Genomic DNA, 16,477 nt, shown 5'->3' with positions numbered 1-16,477 from the left:
CCTCTCCCCTACTCTCCACAATGGAGCGAGCCCGGCTCCGCCCTCCCGCACGAGCGCGGAAGGGAGGGGAGAGACCTAGCAGCGTGAGGAGGGCGGAGACGGGGCGGATCCTCGCGGCCCCGCCCATAGCTCCAGGCTCCTCCCTCCTCGGAGCCCCTCCGCCGCGTGCGAGGGCGTCCTCTGGGGAAGTCCAGGGGATTTCGGGCTGCGGAACTGCCCCCAGACCGCGTGAAAGGGTAAAGCAAGACCTACCACATCTTCTCATTTCCCACAGTCCCAGGTGAGCGACCCCACACACACCCCTTTTCCCACTCCATCCCCATGCTCTTCCCCACCCTGAGTTCCCCCAAAGCCTGTTCTGAATTCCCAAAATGGAGCTCACCTACCTCCACCCAGTGCCCTTCCAGTTCCAAGGCTTTCCCACCCAAACCACCACCCACCATACCCTTGTCCATCAGTGTCCTCCAATCCCCTGACCTCACTAAATCCCATTCCCTTTTTTTGCCCCTTAGAACGGACGCTGATCTATGCCAGTCGGTCACTCCACACTCCTGAAAGGGAAGTTCTCTACATGTTTTATTCCAAGACTTCTCCCACCCCTACTCTTTAAGCTCCACCTCTCCTTAGTTTCACATCCTCTGACATCTGGGTAAGAAGGTCTTTCTTGGAAAAGAATTTTTTAGGCTGGGCAAGAGAAGACTGGAACTACAGACCACAGAAGCATGCAAAACAAAACCTGAAACCCAAGAGTATAGAGGGAGTTGAGTAGTTCGCAGGGCCAAGGAATAGGGAGCAGTGAAAGGCTCAAAGTGCCACCAGGAGTCACAGAAGGAGCTGGTCAGAACCCCACACTTGCCTGTGCCTGGTCACTTTTAGAAACCAGGACTTTGGTTTTGTTTTGAGGGTAAGGGAAGAATAGGAGAAAGCCTGACATTGTATTAAGCGTCTACTATGAGCCAGACATGTTCCAAACATTATCTCACTAAAACCTTTCAGCTCCCCCCAGATTAAGCCTTACCCTGTTTTATTGGTGAGAGTAAGACTTAGAAAGAAAATATGCCATTTACCTAAGCTATTTAAGTGGTAATGCTAGGACTCAAAATTAGACTAGGCTAACTCCGAAGCCAACAGTCTTTTCAGGGTATTACAGAAGAGAAAAAGGAAAGGGGCTATCATTTGGTGGGGACCAAGACCAGCAAGCTTTCTAAGAAGATACCAGAACAATACTACACACACCACATACCCACATGCCTGTGGAGGGAAGGAGAGAGTCCTCTCACCAGCTGAATTCCCTAACATGTCCCTAAGTACAGAGGACACCTAAAGTTTGGAACTGAAAAGATATAGCCAGAGAAGAGGGCCTGGTATGGGCCAGGGCCTACAATTCTCCACTGTCTTATCTCACTGCTTCCTCTCCTAGTTCTCAGGGATAAAGTAACGGGTTCCCTGAACTTGAGGTGAGAGAAGAGCACTTACAGTCAGTGGAAGAGTACACAGGATCATTATAACCGCCACCCCACCCCACCCCCAGCACAACCCAGTGACATTCTGGGCACCTTGAGGCCGCTATCCTGCTGTATATCCAGTCAGCTATTGGCTGCAGTAGCTTAACAGCAGCGCCTTAGAGCTGGCGAAGCCCCACTGTTTCGGTGGAGTCACTCGATACAGGACCGACAATATTCAAGGGGCCCACTAGGAAGTACAAGGAGCTTGAGATAAAGAAGGCCTGGTTTTTCACAGAAAGAACAGAGAGCTTCCACCAGGGACGCAAGAAAAGGGCCATTATAAAAGGCTAAGAGTGCCAGTAGTAGGTAGTATAGGGAAAGAATGGCAATAGCATGTGCAAAAAAAGACTTCTACAGGCTCCATGTCCCACGGCCATATACTGGCTGATGTTCTGCAATCTAAAGAAACCCTAATTTATTTCCAGGGCAGATGAACCTGTTTAGGAGCTGAACAGAGTAGCCTGGAGCTCAAGGTCCAGGAGGGGCAGGGCAGCTTCATGGAGAAAGACAGGATTACAGAAAACACAAAGGTCTGAGGAAAAGGAGAGTACTCACCATTCTACTGTGGTGAGGGTCCTGGCTGCCTGCTTCTTACTGTAAGAAGACAGAGAAACATACGATTCAAGAGCACCATTAATATTACCTTAGAATCAGCAAATGCTACACATCTACTCCGGACCTCTGCAGAGAATCTCACAGAGAATCCAGCCTCTCCCCAAGTCCCCATGCCAGACAGAGGCAATGCGAGCTACCTGGGGAGAAAGCAACAAGTGATTCTGCAGGGCATGAAGTCAGCCACAAAGTTCTGGAGCAGGAATGAGTGTCATCCAAGATTATTCAGCAAAACTCAAGGGTCCTGATTCTGAGACCAGAAGGAGAAGAACACTCCCAACCCTATTCTTTTTGAGAGAGCAAAAGAACTTCCAACTCTGAAAAGAGAGGCTGCCCAACCAGGACTTACTTCGGGCCTTGGTAGGGATATGAATCCACAGGAATGCTCTGCCAGCCTCTAAGTCTGGGAGTAGCACCCACCTGACCTGTTTACTGGGGGCAGAGTCCAGAGCAGAGAACAAGAGGGAGGGGACCACAACCTGTGAGCAGAAGGCGGCAGGGCTGGATAGGTCCTGCTGAGTGTACTTGACACCAGGTGGGATGCAGGTTTGTGGGAGGCCACACACAGCAGGGACAGAATCAGGCCTGTTCAAGGCCTCAGAGTCAGTACCTGTCAAATGGGCCCAAGCAACAGAAATTCAGGATGGGCCTCCTTGGCCCACTTAAGGAGCCAGGCCCAGGTTTTACTGACACTTTCCTTCATGCCTGCTATCCGAGCTCAGGAGCCGTCTGGCAGTGCCCTGCGGAAGGCTGTGGGGATAAAAGCCTCCATCTGTGGTTCTGCCCGCCTCCCTGATCACAGCCCACCCTTCCTCACGGGGGAGCCAGCAAGCGGCAAGCCAGAGGTGCTGCCTCACCGCCCACTGGCACGCAGCCTCAGGGAAACGGAGGGAGGGAGGAAAGGAAGGACAGGGACCAGGCCTGGGATGCCCCGGGCTCCCAGATCAAAGGGATGGGGCCCCGGGGGGGCGGGCCAGGTTGGCAGAAGAGCCCAGGTGCCCAGGTTCTAGGGGCGGAGCCTAAAGATTCGGAGGCGGGGCCCCGAATGACAGAGGGCGGNTTGTGGTTCCCAGACTGGCAGTGCACGGGGCACGGTGACTCACCCAGGCGGCGTCCGCCCGACCCTCCGAGGCCGCGCTCTCACCACTTCCGTCTCCCCCAGCTGCTGAGGCCGCGCAGCTTCGACCCCACCACGGTGGCTCTTTCCCCAACCAATCGTATCTCCTGTCTGTGCGCGCCCTGGCCAATAGCCACACCAAGTCCCGCCCTGCCCCCACCACGCAGCCGCCGCCCTCACTCTTCACTCCGCTCATTGGTCAAGTCGGGCAGACGCCCTCCCAGCCTTTAGCCTATCGGGTGCCAGAAGACAGGACAGTACCTGGAAGGAGGAGGTGCGGCCCCGGAGAGGAAGCTCGGCCAATGGGAAATCACAGCGCGTCCCTGCGGTAGCCAATCAGAGAGCAGCAAAAGGGGTGCTGCTGGCTTAGGCTCCAGGGGCCGGAAGTGGGGGTGGCCGTCGCCTACTGGTAGCGCAATTGGAGGCGGGGCCTGATAGAGGCACAGGCCTTACAGCCACTTCCGGCGACGACCACGCCTTGGGTGTAGTTCTCAAATAGATCCCCGATGGCACCTCAGTTTATCCATTTCCAGTTTTGGTTTCGCTGCGGTCATCTCGTCCCAAACCCAGAAAGGGAGAAAGGACCCGCGGGCTAAGGGAGGAGGCAGGCCTGGGCCCGAGGCTCTGTCTCGATCTTCTCCGACTGGAGGCGGAAGGGTTTCCTCTCTTCTGCATCTTGACGGGTTCCTTCAACCCTTACTTTGCATCGTCGAACCGACCCTGCCGTCCTTCAGGACCTGTATGGTGCCGTCAATCCTGAGTAAAGATCTCTCACTTATGAGAGATGAAATCTGGATCTCAGATTGCCACTAGGTAGCTGCGACCTCCAAGTCTGTAGAGTGGGAACAGGACTCACCCAAGCTCTTCGCTCCTCCCTTCCTCTCCAACCCCNAAAGCAGCAGAGCTGAAGGTGGCCGCTGGAGGTCGCCGTGGCTGAGCGACACCACCAACCCGGCCGAAATGGAGAACCATTGATTCACTCACTCTCAACAGATAGCTTCGCTTTGGGGGTTGGCCTGAATGCTTTAATACTATCCTCCGGGGACAAAAATGTCTTCACGTGTCTCTGTTTATGGAACATTGGAACTTTTACTACAGCTGGTAAATTCCAGCAAAACAGGAACCTTGCCCGTGTTCACTCCTTTAACTCCAGGATCTAGAACAGTGTCTGCAACCTAGCAGATGCTTAATATTTTTTAAATGAATACTGAACTCTTCCAGGACAACGATTGTACTTTACTCACTCCTAGCACTTACTATAGTTTTTGATGATCACAAGGGTTTCAGTGTTCAGTGTTCTATCACAGGCTTCCTAGAGTGCAGAGTTTAATTCTGTATATCCTTTTCCCCAAATCAGTGGGAAAAAGAAGTCAGGAGGCTGCATGCAGGTAATATGTTTTCCCAAGAGCAGATATCAGATCCAAATCTTCTATAGAACTGAAACTACTGTATGTGGGAAAGATGAAGAGGATATCAGGCCCTAGATAATAGAGGCAGGATAGCTGTGGTCAGTATGATGGAGAGGCCAGATTGGATTCTAGGCAGAAACTGAACCCTGTCACAGGAAAGTTAAGTTTTCTCTACTAAAAGCCAGAAACCAGCACCCTCCTTCAGCACCCTTTCAAAAGTGAGTCCTAGGATCTTCTTGGTCTACAGGAGCTGGTAAAAATACAGACAGCGACACCAGACGGCAGCTATAGATTTGTTAAACTTTATTTCCTCTGAGTCTCTGGGGAGGCAGCAGGGATGTAAGGCGAAATGGCAGTAGCTGCAGGGGCCTGAGCAGAGCTGGTGCTGGGATGGGCCGGCATGGGCAGGACGAAGAGGAGATTTAAATATCCAGGATTGAAAGCCAGCTAATGGGTCTCCTTCATCTGTCTTTGAATTTTGTGCAGCATCTCCTGCATCCGCCGCAGCTGGAACAGGCACACTCATCAAAACAGGGCCTTTTAGAGACCCCTATAGTGTTAACAAAGTGCCCCCAAGCTCTAATCCCTTGAGCCAGGGCCATGGTAGCCCAGAGGTGTGATGGAGACCCTGGGTAGAACCATTAAACCACAAGTCCAGGACCCAGATAGAAATAACTGTGGTTTATAATTAAGCAGAGACCGCCCCCAGGCTGTCCACCCCTACCACCCCAGGGGTAGAGACTGCTCTCACCTCCTCATCTTTCTCTCGGATCAGCCTCTCAGTTTCTGGATCTGTCCCTGGTGGGACAGCAGGGATGGGGAAGTCGGTACCACTCTCTCGAGTCAGTTTGCTGAGGGGAAGGGGAAAGGAGGGTTGGTAAGGCTAGGGGGACCCCAGCACCTGCTTGGATGAGCCCAGGGTCTGTAGAAGAACAAAGGAAGGGCTTGGTCTCACCCAAGGCTGTGCTTGGGATCACCCCCCCCACCAACACACACACACACACACACACACACACACACACACCCTCCCCCACCAGCTCTGTCCTGGCTTCTGGTCATACTTGCGATTCCTTTCTTTTACCACCAGGCGGGTCATGCTCTGGATGCACTGTGCCCGGTAGTTCTCATAATGTGTCTCCCGTGTCACATCCTTCAGATCCTGCATGTGAGTACGCACCAGCATTGTCCTCAGCTTCACAAAGTCGCAGTGTCCTGGGTTTTCCACTGCACAGCAAAGCTAGGAAGTCAACCAGGAGCACGGGGAGAGCCACTGAAGCAAGGAGATACCCAGGTCACAAGCTCAGTGCTTTACCTTCCACGATGCCCCAGGGGTAGAGACGACCCCGAACTCGCCGCCCTCTGGCCTCTACCACAGTGTTGCTGCCAATTACAGCAAATGGGATGCTTTCCTGGAAGAAGTTAAGGGTGCCTTGTCAATACTCCTCATTCTCACCTGTCCTTTTCACCTATATCTTTATCTTCTCTGCTTCACTCGAGAGAACCAGGATGCTCTCCCACCCCTTATATAAAATTCCACTTCCCTCTTGTGCCCAGAAGAAACAAGATGGAAAGGGATGCCCTGGGGTAGCCCCACCTTTAGGGCTTGGTCCTGTAATTTGAAGTCCTCGTCCTCATCAGAGTCACAGTCTGGGAACTGATAGACCTTGATTCCAAAGCGCTCAATCTCCTCTCGGATCTGGCAAACACATGAGGGCCCACAGTTCTGGGGACCCCATCCTTTTCAGAAGCCCATCTGCTCCCCTCCCCCCACCGGCTTCCCTCACTTTGCGTTTCTTGCGCTCCACTTCAGGAGGGGTCAGTGTGTCCGCCTTAGCCAAGATAGGCACGATGTTGACCCGCTGATGCAGGGCCTTCATGAATTCAACATCCAACGGCCGGAGCCTGGGGGACAGGAATCTGTGACCACCTGCTAGTGGCAGCCCTGCCCTGGTGCTCCCAGCCTGTTCCCTTGGCAGCACCTGGTGGTGTCAGGAGCCTCAGGCTCAGACCGTACCCGTGGCCGAAGGGTGAGATGAAGTACAGGCAGCAGTGCACCCTGTTGTCTTGAATGTTCTTGCGGTTCAGGCCACTCTCATCTCGGAAATACTGCTCAAACTGCTGATCGATGTATTCTGCCACAGGCTTCCAGCTGGGGCAGGAACAGACAAGCAGAGAAACTGCGGGAGTGGGGACTGCCTCACGAGCTCTGGGACTAGAGAGTAGCCCACACCCTGAGCAGTGTTTTCAAGACTCTATTATTCCCTGGCTTGCTTTACTACATCTTCAGGGAGGTCCCTGGGTGGGACAAGAACATCTGACGTATCCCAATAAAAAATCAGATTAAGCACACAGGCAAAGTTCAATAAATACTCATCTGATGAGAGGAAAAGAACCTAGGTGACTGAACAAACCAATAAGAATAAGGTGCCTGCAGGTGAACACCAACTGGAAGCCAGGACAGCCTTCAGTCAGGTTCACAGTCCAGCCTCAGAACCTTTATTCATGTGGTTCTACTCTTTCTTCTACCTCTCTAAACCCACCCTTCCATGAAGGGTACATCTTGATGTACCCATCTTGAGGTACCCATGAAGGGTATCCTTCCAGCATACACCTATGTACACTGTTCTCTCCTTCTCTCCACCACACTGTAAACATAGATAGATATATCTGTGCCTGCCGCTACACTGTCTGACCTATTTATTAAGTTCAGTTGATTGACATGTTAGAGATCTGCTGCACCCCTCCCATTCTTCCCACTCCTGCTGCCACTAGACTATAAGCCTCTAAGTGACAGGATGATGCATACTTGTTCTGTATCCCTTAAAATGTCCAGCACTGGCTGGACACCTAGCATATGCTCAATAAACTTCTACTGGTTGACTATATAAGTCTATGTGGAGGTGCACTGTATACTGTGAAGAGCCAAGCAAATGAAACAATTATTCTTATGGAAGGAAAGGAGAAGTAAGTAGATTGATTGAAGGCGAGGATGATATTTGCTACAAGTAGGAACCAGGAGCTGGTTTGGGTAGAGTTTCATGCCTCAGTGTGCTGAGGCATATACCAAGAGTAAAAAGGGTGATGATGACATGGAGGCCACCTCGATCCATCAGGAATATTTACATCAGGAGACCATGTACCATGTGCCAGCACTGTGCTGTGGCAAGAATATGAGAAGAAATGGCCCTCCTCTCAACGCTAAGACTCTGAAGCTGAAGCTTAACCAGTGTGCTGAGCTGAAAATCACATGTTTTAACGATAAAGCATGTGATAAGGATTCAGAGCACAGAAAGGTCTGTAAGAGTCTGATGAGCCTGTGAGGCAATTACCCAGGGTCAGCTTCTGGGCGTGCAAACTGTGCGATCAACACCAGGCCCCGATCTCAGGAAGGCCTTTGCTTGGTTTGCTTCTCTGCTGTGGCTGTCTTGAAATTCTTTTTTTATTTTTTTTAATGTTTTATTTATTTCTGAGAGAGAGAGACAGCATGAGCAGGGGAGGGTCAGAGAGAGAGGGAGACATAGAATCTGAAACAGGCTCCAGGCTCTGAGCTAGCTGTCAACACAGAGCCCAATGCAGGGCTCGAACCCATGAACCGTGAGATCATGACCCGAGCCAAAGCCGGACACTTAACTGACTGAGCCACTCAGGCGCCCCTGTCTTGAAATTCTTAATCATTTTAAGCAAGGGCCCTGCATTTACATTTTTTACTGGTGCTGCAATTATAGTAAGTATAATGTAAACAGCCCTTTACTTTAGGGTGTTTTTAATGTTTGTTTATTTATTTTGAGAGTGAGAGAGAGGGAGAGGGAGCATGGTCGTGAGTGGGGAGGGGAGGGGCAGAGAGAGAGAAAGAGNCTCAATCTCATGAACCATGAGATCATGGCCTGAGCTGAAATCAAGAGTTGGATACTTAACTGACCGAGCCACCTGGGCCCCCGACTTTAGTTGTTAATGCACATTCACATGCATCATTCTGGGTGATTTTCAGATCAACTGGATAAGATGGTAAGGGCCCGTATGTTTCAACTGAAGAAATAGGAATGCAGCCATTCGCTCAAGACCATGCAGGTACTAAATGCTGAACCAAGATCTGAACTCTCAGGCTAGCCACCTCAACACCCCCTGCCTAACTTCTTCATCAAGGGCACCGCCTTTTCTCCTGTCCTTATCATGCATCCTCCTTCTCATCTACTCATTTAGGTCTGACCATTATCTAAGCATCCCTCCAGTTTCTGAAAAAATAAAGCCAAGGATGATGGGGTATGTGGCAAAGCCACCTCTTTTTCCGGAAGGTAGCCTAGAGGAAGCCTGGAATTTAAACAAAGGTCAACCCATTTTTTCCCCTTTGCATCCCCTTTCTCCTCCTCACCGCCTCCTCACTGCACTCTCATCCCTTTAACAAAACTTGTATATGGCACCTAAAATGTTGCTGGTGAAAGAAAAGGAAGGAGGGGAGGTGGTGTTTATTGAGCCTCTACTAGATGTCCGGCCCTGTGCTACATGTTTTTATATGCGTTTGCTTTTTTTGAGGCTCTGCTTTCTTATCTTGTGTCTTCACCCCCATTATAGCATTATAGGTCAGAGTCAGAAAGTACATTAGAGATCATCTATTCCCAGATAAAAAAAGACGTGGTAATATATATATACATACATACACACAATGGAGTATTACTCAGCAATCAAAAAGAACGAAATTTTGCCATTTGCAGCTACATGGATAGAACTAGAGTATGTTATGCTAAATGAAACTAATCAGTCAGTAAAAGACAAATATCATATGACTTTACTCGTGTGGAATTTAAGATACAAAACAAATGAACATAAGAGAAGGGAAGCAAAAATAATATAAAAACAGTAAGGGGTCAAAACATAAGAGACTCTTAAATACAGGGAACAAACTGAGGGTTGGCTGGAGGAGTTGTGGATTGGGGGGATGGGCCAAATGGGCAAGGAAGACACTTGTTGGGATGAGCACTGGGTGTTATACACAGGGGATGAATCACTGGAATCTACTCCTGAAATCATTATTGCACTATATGCTACCTTGCATGTAAATTAAAAATAAATAAATAAATAAGTAAATAAATAGGAAAAAATAAACCAAAAAAAAAAAAAAAAGATCATCTATTCCCACCCTTTCCTTCTCACTTCAGCTCCCCAGTAAGGGGTGGTGGCATGCTCAAAGGCCACAAACTTTCCTCATGATCATTTTGGCTATATCTGTGCTTGTGTGTGCACCCGTGTGTGTGTGTGTCCGTCTGTCTGTCTGTAATGGGAAGAGGACAGCTGGGGCTGTGCTTGGTCAGACATACCACTCTGTGTTGTTGACTGCATCCCCAAAACCCGGTGTGTCCACAATGGTGAGCCGCAGCCTCACACCCTTCTCTTCTATGTCGACTGCATGTTTAGTGATCTCCACAGTTTGCATGATCCGCTCTGGAGAAGGGGGAGACTGAGGCCAGGGCACAGGCAACGACCTGCCCAGTCAGGACAAACCACCCACCCTGATGAGCTTTGCTCCCCAGGCTGCCTCATCCACACCGCCCCCTTCCCTCCCCAGGCTGCCTGGGGGCCTGTTCTCTGGGAACCAGCAACCAGCACATTTCCCAACACAGGAAATGCCGGTGGCTGTTGGCTCTGGCCCCAGCCTCTTCTCTGCTCCCGGCTCTTTTCTTGGATTCCTGGAATCCTTTGGGGGTCAGAGACTCACTCAGAGAGCAGGATTCTGGTCCCTGCCCTGCTTCGGCGCCCAAATCTTTATGGAGCTGGCCGGTGGGCTGCCAGGCTAGAGGGTTCTATGCAGAGCTGCTGTCCAGTCCCTCTAGGAAGCCGTGGCTTCCTGTAGGCTGGGGAAGGCCCCAGCCCCCGGGCTCTGGCTGAGTTTGGTTTCCCAAGTCTGCATGCCAGTCTCCATGCCCCTCTCCTTGCCTTACCTTCAGCACTGAGGAGTTTCCGGTCCCGGTACAGATCAGTGAGGAAGAGGCTATTGACAAGAGTGGATTTCCCCAGGCCAGACTCTCCTAACAGGGGAGAGAAGACAGAAGATAAGATCTATAGCCAAGAGGCAAACCCACCACACCAGCAAGGTGTGTTGGCAGCTGCTTGTTTATTGGGATCGGGAGGAAACTAACTGAACCATAGGGTTTTAGAGCAGGAAGGAAGCAGAGAGACCAGCTTGTCTAGCCTTCTTACTTGAACGAGGCTCAGCGAGGGTAAGAGATTGCCCAAGGTCACACAGAAAAAGGCAAATATTGGAAAACTGTTGGTCAGGTGTTCTTTGTACCATTTCAACGCCCCTCCCCCCACCCCCACATATATACTTTTAGCCACCCATGGCTCCTGGCTATTTTGTAAAACTGCATGGCTGCTGGCTGCTTTTTCCTTCCTTACGCATACCCTCTCCCCACCATATACCATCCCCACCTGAAACACCCCCTGCCTAGCCCAGCCCTTCCCCAGCTCTACCTGCCACCATGAGGGTAAAGTCAAAGCCTTTCTTCACGGACTTTCGGTGAACTTGATTGGGGAGGGTCGCAAAGCCCACATACTCCTTGTCATCCTAATGGACAGGAAGGCAGAGTGTGTCAGAGTGAGAGGCAGGAGGGGTCCCAGGACCCAACACCTTCTCCTTCCCTCCTTTGTCCCAGCCCTAGAGGAGCAGTGTCAGACTCGTTTGAGGCCCAGCACCTCAGGGAACCAACACCACAGAACTGGGGCTGACACTAGACAGGAGAGGCCCCAGCTCAACAGGCACGCATACACATGTGCACACCTATACACACACATGCACAGACACTTGGGATGTCTCTGCTCCCTCCCTGGGTCTTCCAGCACCAGCCCACTGAAAGACAAAGGCAGGGCTGGAGGCTCTACCTCAGAGGAGTCATAGGGATCAAGCTTGCCCCATGGGCTGCGGGGCCGGGCTGAGGGACTGAGAGGGGCTGAGGCAGAGAAGTACTGCTGGCTCTCAGAGGGCTGGGGGCACGAGGGGGGTCTGTACTCCAGGTCATCCTGGTAGAGGTCCGGGGCCTGGGGCTTTGGCTCCAGGACTTGGGGCCTGGACACCCAGGTCTTGGCCTCTGGTTGGTGGCAGCTCTCGCTTCCTGGGAAATCCTTCACGAACTTGTTCAGTTCTGCATCATCTGTGTCCTCCAGGAAGCNGAACCATGAAGGGAAGAATAAAGGAGGAAGACCAGAGAAGGTGAGAGGGAGAGAGAGGAAAGTGCGTGTGGTTAGAAGGGAAAGAAACTGCGATAGCAGCTAGGTCAGAGGAAGTGCTTACCATCCCTCCCTCACCTGCTCATGTGCCTCCCCAGCCGAGATCCCAGGAAAGACCCTGGGGTCCCGGAGCTGCCCTAGGCAGCCCCCACAGTCCTAGCAACTGCTCTTGGGATCAGGCTAGCTCCAGTCCTGATGTTCCCTCTCAACAGGGTGCCTGCCGCCCTGCCCTTCCTGGGGGTCTGGCCAAGCCAGAGGCCAGGGACTGCCCTGAAGGCCAGGAAGTCAGACTGAATACGGGGGAGCAACAGAGGCATTAGAGCTGAGAGGAGGATGTGGGCTCAGGACTCAAGGACAGTGCAGAGAGTCAGTCAGAATGGGACAGGGGCAGGTGGGACATAAGGAGGGGAGAAGGAACGTGCCTGCCCCGGGTAAATCAAGAGCCAGCAGGGGGCTCTGGGCTTCCTGTCACTGCAGGTCAGTGAGCTCTAGGACCGAGGTGCAGACTCTACTGGGGGTGCTCACTCCCCAGGGCTCGGTGCCCAGAGCTCAATACAGCTGATCTGACACCTCTGCTTATTCCAGACACCATGCCGCACCAGAGCCTGCGGCTAGGCCCCAGGAGACTAGGGTGAACCCACCAGTGGATGCTGAGTGCAGGGTGGAAGGGATCTGGAAGGGACCCAGTGAGGGAGGACGGGAGGACACCAGGCTGCTGACAGCCCCTAACTGTGAGGGACATATCGGAGGCAGCAGCCATCCATTGTCTCTTGCCCCTCTGCCTGGAGTAAGCTCCAGCCAGCGGTGCAGGAGGGGATCTGGTCCGAACGGTGAACCACAGAGGTGGTACACAAAGAACGACTGGCTCCTCTGTAGAGACCTGTTCCACCCCATCTCCCAACCTGGAAGACAGGCCACTTCCCCCCACTCCTGCTGCCAACCCTAGACCCTAAAACTTCCTCTCGCCTTTTGGGGCCAGTCCCCTTTGTGGAGTGCCTGGCAGTGCTGGGCTCAGCTCTGCCTCACAATACCCACATGCCACCTTCAGACAATGGACAAGGGCTGGCTTCAGAGGCTGACTCACTCTCTGGGGATTGGCCAAGCCAGTGGGGGCTACCCCAGACCACTGTGGAGTCCCGGCCAGGGTGGAGGAAGGTAAGATGGCCACAGTCTTCTGCAGGTCCCCATTTTACAAAGGGAAGAATTGAGGAGGGCGGACATGCACATTGCCAGGTTCATGCTAGAGGTAAGGGATTGAGAGACTACAGGGGAAAGTCCCCTATGAACTAGGCTAGGCCTCTCAAGTCCCCACACCTGCGTATAGCCATCGTCTCCAGGGCTTGCCTGGACAGAGGGGAGGAAAGAGGCCCTTTAGACTGAAACTGGAACCAGCATGTGGGGGCTTAGTGAACAAAAGAGGGTGTCCTAAAGCAAGCCTGACCTAACAGGCTTTTCTCACCCATAATGTTTGTGGGGTCCTGTGGAGCAAATGTACCTCTCAGTTTGTTGTCGCAGGGTAATGATTATTGTGCCCCTTTTCACTCTCAAAAGTGTCCCAGCTTGGACAATTAATTATAGGCAACAGAGAAGGGATGGGGCTGAAGGGGGTGGGGTGCAGCAGGTCCTGTTTTCTGGCAGCTAGAATCTGGGGAATTCCAGGAAATCCTGCCTCTTTGCATGACCCCACAGTGACCCCGAAGTCGGTTGGGGTGGAAGAGAGAAGACTGTGTTCCACCTGGTTTCCCCAGGGACACTGAGCAGAGGGGCAGCAGTTAAAGGAGAAAGGAAGGTCCTGATGGGGACCCCTACCATCCAGTCTTCTAAAAGTCACCAGGAACCCAGCATCATTCTCCCTGCCAGTTCCAGCTGCTTGTCAGCAGGAAGCAGCCCACAGAGGCCCTGGACAAGGAGTCAGGACACTAGGCTCCCCCTCACCTGCTGTCTGTCCTTCCTCACTCCCAGCTCTGACAGTGACCAAATAATCTTTTGACTTTGAGCCCCAATCCCAGTCAAGGCAGGGGGAAGACAGGTCAGATCTCCCCCATCTCCCAGGGTAGCACCTTACCCCAGCTTCAGTCCTGTCCCTAAGGACAGGACTGCCTTCCTATCCCAGTGAACGGTCCACGTCCCACACTTCAGATAGCCTGTCGGCAAGCTCTAGGTCTAATTTTATCTCCCAGGAAAAGTTGCTCACACACAGAAACAGCCTGGTCTCGATGCTCTTGCTGTAATCCAGTTTCTCGGCTTGCTCCTTTCCCTTTCTCTTTGACCCCCCTGTCTCTGTCAGGGGCCAAAACAGCCTGTGGAATGTCGTTCCCCACCCCCTCCTCCTCCCTTTCCCTTGGCTCCCAACCTCCAAGGTCAGCTCAGCTGCAGCAGGATCGCTCGGTCTCTCTGCAGTCCCCTCCTACTGTGATTGGCTGTCCCATGACGCCTGCCCGCTGCCTACCCCGGGTGGGCACAGCACCAGCCTCCCCAGTCTGTCTGCAGCACAGACTCTTGATCCACCTGGTCTCTCCTCTTAACCCCCAAGGACACACCGAGGCCTGCCAGAGGGTCGTGAGCTGTCCCCAAGGTGACCTGGCCCATCAGTACATGAGGACAGCCACCCAGGAGACTCCACTGCCAAAGGACTCCAATCTCTCTTTCACCTTAACTTTAAGCAGTGCTGAAGTAGGGTGGGATGTCCTATAATCCCCTGGAAATATGTTCTCATGGGAACAGCCCTGCCTTTCTTCCCAAGTGTCCCTTTGTGTTTTCCACTGTCTTTCCAGACATCTGCCCCTAGATTTCCCTGCAGAGTCCCAGCCACAGAGGGGCTCCTCCCACCCTAGGATACCTGACCTCTGACTCATGGAGACCCATATCGCTTCCATCACGCCACTGCTTTCAGAGAGTCAATGGAGGAGCTGCTAGCACTCATTCTCTGAGGGGTTAAAGGGAGGCTGGCATCCCAGAGGCTTCAGAGTTGCCAGTTACGTGGGAGACAAACCGAGGGGCTTGGCTGGCAGGATGCAGATGGGGCACATGACTAGAAGTCAGGAGGCCGGTGTTTCTGGTTTGGCCAGAAACCTTTGTGAGTTTGAATATTGTCTTAATTCAGGCCTCTAATGTCCGGTTGTGAATGGCCCTTCCTTGCCTCCCAGGAAGGCTGGGGAGAGATAACTCCAGCTGTTTTGGAGCTGAGGAGAGAAGGTACATCTCAAGTCACAGGACTGTTATTAATGTTGGCCTATCATCCTTTTCCCATGCAAACTAAAACCCCCTGGGGATCCCAGGCTGGGGAGCTCTCCCCACTGTACCCAGTGACCTCCACAGTAGCTGGGACACTGATCTCTCACAGAGGAGAAATATATTTCCCCTTATAGAGGAGTCTGGCTTGACACGAATCAGTCAGCCTAAGAACTTGGCCTAAGAGGCCTAAAGCTGAGGACTCTGGTGGTGGTGGGGATGTCCTTTAATTAGAGGGTGGCTTCAGCCAAGTTTGAAAGCACCAAGACCTCAGCTGAACTCAACTTAGTGTGTGGCAGAAAAGCCCCTCTTGGTCCCTGCTGGGCTTGGCAATGGTGACAGTCAGTTCTCCCCAGGCTTCTATCACTGGAACAATCAGTGTGGCTGTACCCATGTGGAGGGAAGTGGGGCAGGGATAAAGACCAACACCACTTGGCCTCTCCCAGGAACCCCCTTCTGGGGAAGGTCACAGAGTCACCAAGACTTCCTAGCCAAGGCTTGGGCCTCAGCCTGGACACAGCTTGAAAAACAAAAGCCCAAGAGGTTGGCCTTTCCAGACCTGGAAGCTTCTGATTCCATGGGTCCCAGGGAGTTCCCTTCTGGAGGCTGCCCACAGCCAACATCCTGCCCCACAGGCTGGTCATGGATCTCCTCCTACTGTAAACAGCCTGTGCCTCCTAATGCAGGGGGCAAAGCCTGGGGGGCTTCCGACCTGGGAGGAGAGGCTGGCATGGGACCTGGAGGCACTGGCACCCAGCATAATGTGTTTGTGGCAGGCTCTGGCAAGGATGGCAGAAGAGCTGGCACCCTTACAGTCAGACATCAAAACTTTCTACCTGGGGGCGTCCAGGAGGCTGACTGGGGTTGGTCTCTCTCCTCCCGCTACAGGCAGGTGGCAGGAATGAGTTCCCCCACCCCCACCACTGCAGAGGGACCTGGTTTGGGGTAGTGTAGGATGCAGCAGGAGGACGCTTCCCCATGGGTCCTGTCTCAGAGGCAGTGATGTATAGATGATCCCACGGGTAGGATGGTAGGCTAGGCTTCCCTCTCTCAGGGGTCCCTGCGCAGAGAGCGCCGTGAGAAGAGCCAGGAACTGCTCTTTGCCAGGCTGCGGGAAGGAGGGCCCAAGCGTCTCACCATCCCTCTTGGGGAGGCAGGCAGTGTTTGTAGGCCTCCTCTGTGTGTTTTCCCAGGAAGTTGGTGCTGCCCCTGAGCCCGGGGTAGGAGGGTGGGGGGGTGGGGGGTCATCCAGGTAACAGCTCACCCAGGCAAGGGCGGGGGACACTCACCTCCGCGCGTCGCTGACGCGCCTTCCTCAGCCCAACACGCGCGTCTCTGCCGGCGCCCCCCCTCCCCACCTCCCCTCAGCACCAACCTACTCCTCC

General features: G+C 52.9%; 2 protein-coding genes across 4 annotated transcripts in view; both read right to left on the bottom strand.

The window, feature by feature from the left end:
* The window catches only part of MTMR4 (myotubularin related protein 4), a 26,355-nt gene extending 23,065 nt beyond the window's left edge, over positions 1-3,290 (bottom strand). Inside the window, exons 1-2 of the mRNA XM_077745529.1 lie at positions 3,221-3,290; positions 2,061-2,099 (exon numbers count right to left, since the gene is read on the bottom strand). Of these exons, the coding sequence (XP_077601655.1) occupies positions 2,061-2,063 (3 nt within the window). The 5' untranslated portion in view covers positions 2,064-2,099; positions 3,221-3,290. The remainder of the gene's footprint in view (positions 1-2,060; positions 2,100-3,220) is intronic.
* A 1,641-nt stretch (positions 3,291-4,931) lies between these two features.
* SEPTIN4 (septin 4) overlaps positions 4,932-16,477 on the bottom strand; it is a 23,335-nt gene continuing 11,789 nt past the window's right edge. The window contains exons 4-14 of one of the 3 annotated variants that reach the window (XM_077745512.1): positions 11,517-11,801; positions 11,109-11,202; positions 10,577-10,663; positions 9,956-10,079; positions 6,658-6,792; positions 6,428-6,545; positions 6,238-6,339; positions 5,956-6,052; positions 5,705-5,867; positions 5,395-5,494; positions 4,932-5,150 (exon numbers count right to left, since the gene is read on the bottom strand). In XM_077745512.1, coding sequence (XP_077601638.1) covers positions 5,091-5,150; positions 5,395-5,494; positions 5,705-5,867; positions 5,956-6,052; positions 6,238-6,339; positions 6,428-6,545; positions 6,658-6,792; positions 9,956-10,079; positions 10,577-10,663; positions 11,109-11,202; positions 11,517-11,801 — 1,365 coding nt within the window. In that variant the 3' untranslated portion in view covers positions 4,932-5,090. Of the gene's footprint in view, positions 5,151-5,394; positions 5,495-5,704; positions 5,868-5,955; positions 6,053-6,237; positions 6,340-6,427; positions 6,546-6,657; positions 6,793-9,955; positions 10,080-10,576; positions 10,664-11,108; positions 11,203-11,516; positions 11,802-16,477 lie in introns of those variants that run through there. The other 2 variants (XM_077745511.1, XM_077745509.1) reach the window with 2 other exon arrangements.

This window comes from Crocuta crocuta, unplaced genomic scaffold, assembly GCF_008692635.1.
Source record: "Crocuta crocuta isolate KB4526 unplaced genomic scaffold, BGI_CrCroc_1.0 scaffold333, whole genome shotgun sequence".
NCBI lineage: Eukaryota > Metazoa > Chordata > Mammalia > Carnivora > Hyaenidae > Crocuta > Crocuta crocuta.
Note: the sequence above shows the minus strand (reverse complement) of the source record. Positions and strands in the feature narration are given on the sequence as shown.